The 12903-nt window shown below is 28.2% G+C and overlaps 1 protein-coding gene across 1 annotated transcript; it reads right to left on the bottom strand.

Annotated features, from left to right (window-relative positions):
* Positions 2306–9663, bottom strand: LOC109325069 (protein NRT1/ PTR FAMILY 5.4-like). The gene is made up of 6 exons (XM_019557211.1): positions 9505–9663; positions 9133–9350; positions 7132–7374; positions 4832–5085; positions 3571–3758; positions 2306–3162 (listed from the first exon to the last, which is right to left on the bottom strand). Exons 1-6 carry the CDS (start codon positions 9614–9616, stop codon positions 2471–2473), a joined length of 1707 nt encoding a protein of 568 aa, XP_019412756.1. The 5' UTR covers positions 9617–9663; the 3' UTR covers positions 2306–2470.

Below are 12903 nucleotides of genomic sequence, written 5' to 3'. Positions count from 1 at the left end.
TTTGATGCATATCATCTAACAAATACAATAGTGAATAAAAATAATCTTTGAAAAGATTCTCTACCTTAATATTATGATACTTGAATAAGGTTTGTTGTTTTCCCTTAATTAATCCATCCATATCCATATAATATCATATAGTATATAAAAAGGGTGTTGTTGTCCATTTTATTTGGCGTAATTAGTGCATGAAAAATATACACATAATCTCTCAGTGATCATTTTTAATCTTTTACATAATTGTATTTCATAGAATAATCTTTAACGATTTCTTTTGCAAATATTAAAAATGTAATGATCTCGTTCAAATTTTACTCAATTTAAAAATAAAAAACCTCATGCTTTATATAATTGTTTGAAATTCAATCTCTTTGCCTTTGAAAATAAATTATCATTTGTTATTTAGCTCTACTCTAGTAGTTGATGGGGCTATGATTATCATTGGTAAGAAATATAATATGTGGAGAAGGGGTACTTCTGAAATTACCATAGGGATATTTCAATTCTGTTATTCAAGCTAACATTGTTGAAGGAAAGAAATTAGGTATATGTTTACATTTGTTTGTTGATACTTAATGGATCTGTCATTCACATGAGTGATGATACTATTTATCAATGTATATATAGTTATTATATTATTTATATAGTTATTATATTATTCACTATTTACTTGATTAATTTTTTTTAAGAGTCAATATTAATTAAATATAAATAATGGATAATATAATGATAATGTATAAAATTTAACAATATCAGTGTATATATTTTTTCCTCATTCCTTAATTTAATATACAACTTCCAACATCTTTCTATATGCCATATTGATATGCTTAGTGGAAGATACTTTCCTAAATAATTTAATTTATTTTGAAAATATTTTTCACTTTTGTTGAAAACCACCCGATTTCAATTCCTTTAAAATATTTATAAAAATGACACCATCTTTTTATTTAAATTAATGATGATATACTTAATTTAAAATTCATCTTTATATTCTAAAATAATCTAACATCAATTCCAAGAGAGAATCAACTTTACCCTTGATGACTATGAGACTAGTGAAGATCCAAGATCTAACACTTCATATAATATTTTCGTTATTTAAAAGAATCATGTGTAGAAATATAGAATAAACTTTTTTCACTTGTGATGAATTTGTATCCTTAACCCTACTTATAATATATAAAATCAAAATCAATTATTATAATATATATTGTCAGTGTTTGGCATAACCAGAGGTTTCATTTTATTCTTCCATCATTTTGATCTCCACTTCTACCACATCACCAATCAATTACACACCTTTCACCATCCAAATTGAATATCAATTATCACCTATTCAAGTACTTTTCATATTATTCAGTTTTAGGTTATGTATAGATTGATGAAAAGTGACTATATTAAGTGAAATGAAATAGAACTTTATTTCCTTATCAAGATTGTTTAGTTTAAAATTTAATGGAATATGATGAAATCATGAAATATAAATTTTATTTCATTCCCCTCTTTTTTGACTTTTGGTTCATTCCCAAGTTGGGAATGTGGGTAGCAATTTTGTTTCATTATGTTTTGTTCCATTTTAAGCTTATCTCATTTCACATATATTTAAATATCCAAATAAAACCTTAATATATTTTACTTCTCATTAAATTCATTTTAATTAAATAAAATAGTTTATGCCAATACAATTCACAAATGCATATATTAATAGTATTGACTTGTTAATGAAAATAATACACGTAAATGATAACTAATGTATTATCTTGATTGGTCATTGTATCTCTTCAATGCCTCCTTCATACTACAATCTAATCAATCGATCAATTAATAGGCTAATCTCTTTTGTTTGGGCTGATAGCTAAAGGAAAGTCTACTCCTTCTCTTGAACAAGGGAAGGGCAATGTAGCATTAGCTTTCCATTGAACAAGCTCAATATCTAAAGAGACAATGTAAAAGAATTTACATTGATGATACAAATTTTTTATATTTGTCTGTATGTAAATACTGCACAATAAAAAACTATATGATAAACTTCTTTCAATAAACTAAAAAGCTATGTAGAAATTTTAAAATATTTATTTTTTAATAAATCTATAATCTGGTGATTATAGAAAATCTAAAATATATTACTTGTTTATTTTTTATAGTCAATTTTTTTTGACAATTCAGAAAATGTGAAAAATTGTACAATTGTCAAGGCTTCAACTCAAATACTTACACTTAAATCAGAACCTTACCAACTAAGTTCAGTTGAAAATGAGCTTCATTCAAACTTCAAAAAAGCAAAAAATATTATATACAATGTCAAAACTTTACATCTTACAAATATATTTTTATCATTTTAATAAATTTATTCACATCCAACCCCCAAAATGCTACTAGCTACCATTGGAATTACAAAGTCTGTCAAAAACCAACCCTCCCTTTACAATAAATCAAAAACCAAATTCTCCTTTTTCTTCTTCTGGTGTTAGACTTCATGATTATGATTGTCCTCAGCAGAACTAATCTGTTTATTTATATCAACCAAATCCACCTTTTTGTACTCATAAACCTTTGCTAACCACAAATAAGCACACCAACTCAGTGCACTTAACACAACCAAAACCCAATAATAGTAATCAAGATGTGCCCTATTAATATTTGTCCCTAACCATGCCCCACCAGAATTTGATGTTATTTTCACCATAATATCTATAACTGCAATACCAACAAAGTTTCCAACACCTATCATACTTATATATAATGCAGCACCCATGCTTCTCATTCCTTCTGGCATTTGATCATAGAACAATTCTTGAAGACCAGCAACTGTGAATGCATCAGAAATACCAGTGATTATGTATTGTGGAAGCAGCCACCAAATTCTCATTGGTATAACAGCTTTGGGATTGTTTAAGAGACCATGGTTCCTAGCAACACTAACCCTTTTGGATTCAACAAGTGCTGCTATAACCATAGTGAGAATGGAGAGAAAATTACCAACTCCGATTCTTTGTAACACTGTTATGCCAGTGGGGTGGCCTGTGAATTTTCTGGCTAGTGGAATGAAAACTCGGTCATAGATTGGAAGAGCACAAAGGGTTATGATTCCAACAAGGCCTTGAATTACTGCTGGTGGGACTAGGAAGTTTGGTCCAATGGAACGGAACATTGTGTCACCTGTAATAATTATCTCAGATAGTGGTTTAATAAATGTACTAATGTTTAAATCTTATGGGTTAATTTATTAAAGACATGTTTTTTTATGACATATCTATTTAAATTGTTTTATATATGAAGAAAGTGTTAGTCTAGTGGTGTAAGGTTCCAATATATTTTTAGGATGACCAATGGGTCATGAGTTCGATTCTTGTGAGCGACACTTGTTGGGAGGACAATGATACAACCAAAAGAGATTAATTCTTTACCCAAAAGGGTAAAAAATACTCTTGGCAGTATAAAAAACATGTCTAGTATCAAAGAGAATCCAAACCCCTTATAAGGCATGATCCCCATTCTTGTGAAAAACATAAAGTTCATGTTTATGATAATTTGTTTATGTATAAGGTAAAGTAAATGTTAGATTACCTTGTTTGACAAAGTAAGTGTGAGTTTGAGCTTGGACAACATTGAACATCACACAACTTAGCCATATAGGGATAAGGCGAAGGACAAGTTTAACTTCTTCAACTTGAGTCACTGAACATAACCTCCATGGGTCTCTTGTTTTGCTTGTGGCATCAACTTCATCAATGATCATTGCCTTGTCCAATAATCTACATTCAAATTTACCATATTTTTTGGCTTGTCACATGAATTTCTTATTAGGAATAAGGGTAAAGTTTAATGAACAATCAAATTGAGACATTTTTTAATGTCCCTTTGCTACTATTTTGTTGGGAACGGGTCTACTAAGCAAATAAAAAATAAGTAAGGGATAAGTATATTAAATGTTATATTTAAAAGTTCAAGTACGAATATGGAATCCAAGTAATGATAAATAAATAATAAACTCATAGCAACAAAAGCATATAACAGATCCTTTCTTTATTTGGCAGTAGAAAATTTGAGTTTTACCTTTAGCAAATGATGTGTCACAAAGTATACTTACATGTTTGTTTAGGCTTATTTTTGTAGTGAAAACATGTTTGTTTATGTTAGAACAAAAATGAAATAAAATTTATGACAAGTATAAGTAAGCTTATTTCAATATTAGGATAAGTTTTATGGTTTTGTAACAAAATTTAACCAGTCAGAAATGAAAAATTATATATATTTTTTTATAAAATTATTTACAATAAAAGTAATATATATCAAAATTTGATATTTTATTTACTAATAATTTATTTCCAAATAACATATATCATTTTCTCTAAATATAGAATGATAAATCATTACTCTTAAGAAGTATAAAAAAACTAGCACTAGAAAAGTAAATCTAAGTCCAATGCTTACCTAAGTTTGACAACATCATTTTTTAATAGAATATTTTATTTTCTCTTCTTTAAGTAAATTCCTTAGAACATTTATTAATATTATGATACTTAAATAATTTAGAGTAAATTATACTGACTCATATATTATTTGGATTTGTCTTCACAATATATCATATTTTGTTTAACTTAATTGCGTTTATCACAATTTTTGTTTAAAATATTACACTTATTTTTTATGTAAGGTTGATCAGTGTAATGAAAGTATAAAAATGAATGGAGGTTTTGTAGGTGTAAAAAAATGAATGATAATTTGTATAATTTCACTAAAACTCATGAGTTTTCAGTGTAATTTACTCAATAATTTATTTTGAACACTAATTAACACAATTCATCCAAAAGTGGTGGTCACCTACCTGTATTCATCAGTATGAAGCAATTTAGGAGCACGAATGTTAGGGGGCTCTTCATTGCAATACTTGTTATTGTCGGTCGTGTAATTCACGCGCCATTTGCGAGCTGCAGCAACAAAAACTTGGGCCAACCTAGTAAATGGGCTTCCGGATGGGCCTTCCTTTTTGTACCTTTTGATTCCCAATAAGAACACTGCCAATGCTAATGCCATCACTCCTACCATCAACCCAAAGCCCAGGGCCCACCAACCATTTTGCTGTTCATTTTTATTTCCATCAATTAAAATTCTTATTCTCCATTTTTTAATCAAGAGAACAATGTACAAACAGTGTTTGAATTTTATATATTGTTACTGCATCGTCCATCGTTTATATTAATCATCATTGGTTAGTACATAAATATTGTACATAATATTTAAATACTTTGTAAAGAAATAAAGTATACATTTAATGATATAAGGTGAGTCCTAAGTTTTTTTCTCTCTATAGCCAGAGTGTCTTTTATTCCAACAAGAATTTGTTACATATGAATGGCAAGAATCGAACCCCTTGACAAATATGTACATACATAAGGAATCCAGCTATGCATGAGTAGTGTTATGCTTTGTCATAAGATCTTAACTTTAACTCAATAAATGATTTGAAATAAATATATCATTTTTTTAGTTCTTTTCCACTAAAAAGATTTTTTTATCATATTATTCATATATATGTTGTCTTTAGTCAAAACATAAAATTGTATTTTTTTTATAAACTTATGTGATATATAAGTGTTTTTATTATAAATAAATAATTTTGATTCATGAACAGAATTAAAAAGGTCTAATTATTACACCATTGTATGAAAAATAATAATGCCTCTAATAATGATTAAGTTCTAGAGAAAAACGTGTACACTTATTGTATAAGAAATTTTTATATCATCATTATATCATTCATCATTTATATTTAATTAATTTTGACATCATAATTAATTAAAGGAAATAAATTATATAATAATTGTATATAAAATTTTACACTTCTTATATTTCACACTCTAAGTTTAAACTCAATTATCTTATCTAAATCATATATGTCCCAAAAATCAGTATCCAATTCTATCATGTTTTATAATTAGATTAAAATCTATGTAGCGAGTTTAAATTTTTTTACACCATCGTTATTGATTTGCATTACTTTTATTTGAGAGTTAATAATAGTTAACATATAAATGATTGATAATTTGCTCACAACATAAAAAAAAACATTTACGTTGTCAGGATATTCGAATTAAATCTTTATAATTAACAATTCCTTTCACTTGATATTCCCACATATGATGTCTATATCTTGAAAACGATAGCTATGTATGAGGAATATGTTCCTAATTTGGGAAAACTTTCCTCTGACAGAGAAAAGTGTAATCCATAATTTATGCTTGTATAAATCACACATATTCTATTTGTTTTGGCACAACACAACAAAATTTTACATAGTTCCCCTCATCTCTTATTAGTTTCGTAAGCATCCATGGTAGTATTTCAGATTTAAAACAAGCTATTATTTAACATCTATGATATTATATTTTGACATCGTGACAATCTACCAAAAAAATGTATATATCGACTATGTATGAATTTTATATATTGTAATATATCATTCATTATTTATGTTATTGCTGACTCTTCTTAAAAATAATACAAATGAATGGTATATAATATGTTGACTGTATATAAATATTTACACTCATATTAAATGATATTATGCTCTTTTATTATTATATATGTATTATGATGGCAATAATATTTTTATTCAACTTTCTTAAACAATGAATTTATTTTTAAAGTAGGAAAGTAACAATTGATGTATTCCTGACTTGTTAATGTCATCAAATCACTTTCTAGTTGTCTCTCTTAGGACACCTTTGATTTTTTTACAAAAAAAAAAAGAAGAATAAATACTTTGAACGAATTGATATCGCCATGGTTAAAAAAGTCATAGTCCAATATTACTTTAATGTATTTAATCTTTCAATAACTAAGTTAATTGAATCTTTCCATGACAATATATTTAGTTCGGTGCACGTGTTCAGTGTATTTGAAAATTGTCATGGGTTGACATTGGAAGGTTTTCCAATGTTCTATACTCCCTATTTAAAAAAACATAAAAGTTAGGATTTTCTTAAGAATATATAAGTAAAAAATATTGCCATTTTTTATTTCATGAATAATATAAAATGCAATAAACACCTTTGAAAGTTTAGAATTTTATATATATACTAATTGTAACAAAATCATCATAAAAATTTGGTTTTATTAATTTACCTGAAGATATGGTATTAAAAATACAGGAATAGTTGATCCAGCCACGACACCCATGTACCACCAGTTAAAGAATGAATTCTTGGTCTGCTTCTTCTCTATGTCGTCGTCAAACTGATCGGCGGCAAAGGTTTGAACGCACGGCTTGTGGCCGCCGTCCCCGACGGATGCCACATAAAGGGCTAAGAAGAATATGGCTTTGTCGTGCTTCAGTGTTGACACTGATAGAGTCAACAAAATTATGCCCTATGTATATATATGTAAGGTGAGAGTATGAGTGAGATTTTTTGGGTTTAATATTTATGCAATATAACAAATTTGTATTTGGATATATCATTCATTCAATATTCAGCAATAGTTAATACATGAATGTCATTCTTTTCCAACAAGAGTGTGATACTATGTTGTAGTGTTAAATTAATTGCATGTGCATCATAAACTTACTTATATTATTAAGTGAACAAAATCACAAGAAATACTTAAATTATAAAGTGAGAATATTGGAATTACACGAAGTGGCATGAGACTGAGACAATAGAGATATGAGTCCATGAAAAAGTAATAATGAAAAAGAATAACTAGTCCATGAAACCAACTTGGAAACTATGACATGGAATATAACAAACCCAAAATATTGGCACATTAATATATGACAGTTAACTAAGACGTTTTGCCAGCTGGAACATTTAATTTATATATATATATATACACACGGGAGTGATTAGATTAAATCCAATCTAAATTATACTACTTATACTCAATTTCAACTATTCATTTTCTTAAATCTAATGGATCAAATGAATGAAACTTGTTTAACTTAACTTGAGTGTAAACAGATCCTCTTATTTATATATATATATATATATATATATATATATTAAAGAAGGTATTTGTTTATGTGAAGTTAGCTTATTTCAATTCTTAAACTGATAATTATTTTTTAGACATCATAAATATAATCCAATGAGTCATTTGATTGAAAGTTTCTATAATATGAATGTCATACATCAAATTTCACAAAAACAAATCACATAGTACTCCATTCTCATTCATCAAAATTAATACAATATATGTTTTTAAGGTATATGAAAATTGAGGATAAATTATCAGGTATATACACTAACATGTATATTTTAAGTGGGAATACTATGATTAATTATGAGGATATTTTATAAGTAAATTATTGCAAAAAGTATAAAGTGATATTTATTTTTAAAAAAATTATTATGATATTTATTGATGGTTCCAACTCACAACTTCTAAAAAGAGAACATTGTTAAATCAAACGGAGCAGTTAGCACATTGGATTAAGGCAGAAATGAAGAACAAATAAAAGAAAAAACCCATTATCATCTTTCATTTTAAAGAAAAAATAGAGAACAATAGTTACCATATAAGACTTCCTTTTAATATATATTGTCAATAAATGTATCTGTAGCACAATATTCTTTTTAATCTATCAGCTATTAATAATAAATTATAGTATAAAAAATTCTTATATTATCTATGGAGACTTATTAAAATCTAAACCTGCTAAAAAAAGATAAGATTTATTGTGATATTTCCACCCAGAAAAAAAAAACATTTGTTATGGTATTCATAGTTTCATACATGTGCTGGATCCAATGCATATGAGTTACACTTACAAAGTTACTGCTCCTAAAAAAGGCAAATTTGTTTAAACTAAAGGATAAGTCAGAACATGAGATTGATGCAGGATTCACAAAAACATATGAAGAAATACATTAACAAACTAATTATTACATTAAAAAATATTTCTTCATACTAGGATATAACTTTTTTTCCTCTCACTAATAGAAGTATGACAAACGTATTATTTTGTTTAGTTTTAAAAATATTTTTATAGAAAATGATTAAATAAGATACAATGATGCATGTCATGATTATAATGACTATAAGTAGATAATTTATCTCCTTAAAACAAAAAACACTTTATTCTCCTATGTATGTATATATATATATATAATGAAATGAAATAATTACCAGGAGATAAATGAGTGAAGATATGAGTATAGTTTTGAAGCGACCAAGATATGAATCAGCTATGAAAGCACCAATAAGAGGAAAGAGAGCTGAAACACCAACCCAAGTGTTAACATCTTTAACAGCTATGGTGTCTGGTACATTCAGAACATGTATGAGGTATACAACCAGATTTGAAGCAATGCCTTGATATGCAAATCTCTCAGCAAATTCCACAACTGATGTTACAAATTAAATAAAAACCATAGGATATAAATAATATCATAAGCTTTAATATATATATATGTAATGATGATATATGATGGGGGAATTGTACAAGATATTAAATTAAGTAATGATGAAGATATAAAAGGTGGTATTGAATGGACTAACATATGATGAATATGGCAGCATGCCAGCCACCCCTGGTGGTGGTGGAGGTGGAGGTGGAGGAGGGACGGTGGTTGATGGAGTTGCTGTTGCTGCTGGTTGGAATATCTGCCATGATAATAAATTTGGAAGAGGCAAATAGCAAAGGAGAATAGAGGCAGAAGTTTTATTCTCTCTGATATGTGTAGATATAGATGCATATGAGCAAGAGTACATATATATAGGAAGGATATGACAAACTTAAGTTTTGTTTAGGGGAATGAGATGAGATGAATTAATGGGTAAGTAGCAAAATATGTCGGAGATTAAAATAAGAGTTTTAGTAAAATTATATAAACTATTACTTACTTTTTTACACCTACATAAACTCTCATAATTTTTACATTTTCATTATACTGATCATCACTGCATGGAAAATAAATGTAATCTTTTAAACAAAAAAATATGATAAATGCAATTAAGTTAAACAAAACATGATATATTATGGAGACAAGTCTAAATAATATATTATTTGGACTTGTCTCCACAATATACAATGTTTTGTTTAACTAAATTGTATTTATCACATTTTTTATTTAATAGATTACACTTATTTCACGTTCAGGGGTGATGAGTGTAATGAATGTATAAAAAATGAGGGAATTTATGTAGGTGTAAAAAATTGAGGGGTAATTTATGTAATTTCGCTAAAAATCAGGGATGTCAGTATAATCTACTCTTAAAATAATGATAATGCAAAATATTGTTTTACTCTTTATTTAAAAATTTATTTAACAATGAAAGTGGGAGGGGTCGACTTATTCCAAGAATAAGTTTTAAAAAACTAATCTACATAATTAATTTTAAAAAAAACAATGATTTGAATTAGTAAGTAAATTTAAACTATTAAATCTTTATAAACATTGAAAATGAAAAAATGAACTATTAGGTCTTTATAATAAGATTTTATTAAGACATTTAGATATTTTGACATATTTGTCTACAAAAAAACAATGAAAATGAGCATTTGATTGGTCTTATATGACTCTAAAAATCTCCAAAATATCTCTCTCTCACCATTAAGGATTAAACAAGAAGACTTCGTCTAACATTATTCATTTCTTTTCCATTAAAAATAAGACTCCCAAACATAATCTCAAAGAAATGAAACGTGACTCATAATAACCCTATATAAAAAAATAACATCCAACAAACCTAACACATACAATCAAACCAAATCTGTTATATTGATAAAAGTCAATAACATAGTAACATTCTCTTTACATAATGAGCTGAATTGGATTTGGAGAGGCCACCTGAGATGTTTGGTGCTGTTTATTGGCAAAATATTTTCACTTTATATATTCTTTGGTGTTATAATATTACGATTTGTGTTGGCACTTGATAGAGTTGATAGCACAATAAATTATTAAATATTATATTTTGATTTTATAATACTAATTAGAGCGGATAGTGTCCTTATAAATTTTTAATTTGATCCAAAAAATAAAAAATTAAATTAGTGCTCAAATATCTCAAGGGAATCAAAGTATTTCTTATCATAATTAATAAAAAAATGTGAATAACTTAATATAGATTATTTTATCCTTATTTAATATTGAATGTAATATTTATACACTATCGCTTTAATGATTCAAACTTAGTTACTATATTATTCATCTAATTCGTTTACACTTTTTTTTTGAAACAGAAAAAAGTTAGGTTTGGGCTGAATCCATAAGTGGGTTCAATCTCTTCTTTCTTCTCACATCAGCACTCACTGATTAACTACTGTGACTCTCACTCAAGGATTGCATGTCTGTAAAAGCAATTATATTGGTGAATTACTTTATGATACTTGTTTCTAATGATTGTACAAATGCCATTTCGTCTCTGTATTTTAGGAACTGGCACATAGACAACAATTCTACTTTTGGAAGAACTATAGGAACAATCGTCTAAAACACCTGTTGCCGAGGTCATTCCTGAAACTAGTGCCACACCCGCACCTCCTGCTCCTACCTCAACTTCAAACCAGATGCCCCTGCCTGCACTGCCACGAGCGCCAAATACAAATGTCACGATGACAACATCATCTACTCGAGCTCCATCTCCAATGCCATATGGCATACCCCCTGGGTCTACCATTCCGAAAAATGAAATAAGGAATTCTGCAGTTGAGAAAAGTAAAAGAAATTGAGTGCTTTTTATATCAATATGTAAATCTATTATAAAAAAAACCATGTGATGTATTTGGATGAGGTGATAAGTTTATTGTTTCTTCCTTCTCAGTTGAGAGTGATTGTGAAATGGTGATGAACTGAGGATGATAGAACAATGCTTTTATGCTATTAAGTTTTATGAATTACTATTATTGCCATTATTATTAACTAATCTTCAGCTGGGTTAAACACAATTCAGATTGAAATTCCATCTGCAGCTAATCAAAATAAGTTATATTTGTATGAGTAAGTTCTAAAATGATTTTACAATTAGCAACTTATCTTTGGTGATTTCCTGTCTGAAATGAAAGGAGTAATGTTATGGCTTTACACAATTGGAGAAGCCTAGTTTGGCTCAATGTATTCAATGAAGTGATCTCTAGTTTGGCTTTACAGAACTTATATTGCACTCTCCTCTAGTTTCTGAATTGCGTTCTCTAGTTGAAGCTATTGATTGGCCACTTTATATCCAGAGTATTGCTAGGTAGAGTTTAGGAACATCAAAAGTAATATTGTTCACATATATCAAACATCTGAAACGATGAGAATTGCATAAGAGTCATCTTACAAGTGTATTTTATAGCTCTTAAGTTTTCTCATTCCCTCCATTGTTTTCAAAAACCAACTCACAAATGGAGATTACATTTTATAATAGGTGATACTACTAATATCTCTTTAAAAGTTACATGTGTTGTCAAGCCAACCCCAACTCGATTAGTAAAAGGGCGAGCTTGAGTTTTTAAAACTTCTCTTCTAAATAATTTTCTACTCGATCAAATAGGGTATGTGTAACACCGTGAATTTTCTGTGTATATTTTATTAATTATTTATTTTAACAACGATTAATTTTAGAAATTAATCGGTATTGAATTAGACTAAACCTTAGTTGAGCTGCTGTTGGGCCCAAATTCGCTCAAATTCGGCCCAATAATTTGTTTTTGAGTTCCGTAGCTCGGAATCGAGTTCTAATTGCGCCATTGGCTTTGAAATATTATTTCAAGTCAAGATAGACACCAAGTTTGTCCAGAACGTATTTCTAATTATTTTTCACTCCGAATTCCGTGTTTCGAAGTTCTAACCATAAACCGAAATTGGGAGATTTTTATTATCCGACCAGGTATTAGCCGACAATACTCGGGAATGGTTTAATCGAGAATGTGTCATCGAAAAGGTCACATCACTTTCATGTAAGAAGCTTGCT

This window comes from Lupinus angustifolius, chromosome LG13 (assembly GCF_001865875.1).
Source record: "Lupinus angustifolius cultivar Tanjil chromosome LG13, LupAngTanjil_v1.0, whole genome shotgun sequence".
NCBI lineage: Eukaryota > Viridiplantae > Streptophyta > Magnoliopsida > Fabales > Fabaceae > Lupinus > Lupinus angustifolius.
The sequence above is the reverse complement of the archived record's forward strand: the minus strand, read 5'-3'. Positions and strand labels throughout refer to the sequence as shown.

Bases quoted from the DNA above. Each gene is read 5' to 3' on its own strand.
- LOC109325069 (XM_019557211.1), bottom strand. From the start codon at position 9,616: ATGGCAGATATTCCAACCAGCAGCAACAGCAACTCCATCAACCACCGT. The intron at 7,375-9,132 runs GTAATTATTTCA...ATATATACATAG, and splicing joins CTTCACTCATTTATCTCCTG to GGCATAATTTTGTTGACTCT. The intron at 3,759-4,831 runs GTAGGTGACCAC...ATTTGAATGTAG, and splicing joins CTTCATACTGATGAATACAG to ATTATTGGACAAGGCAATGA.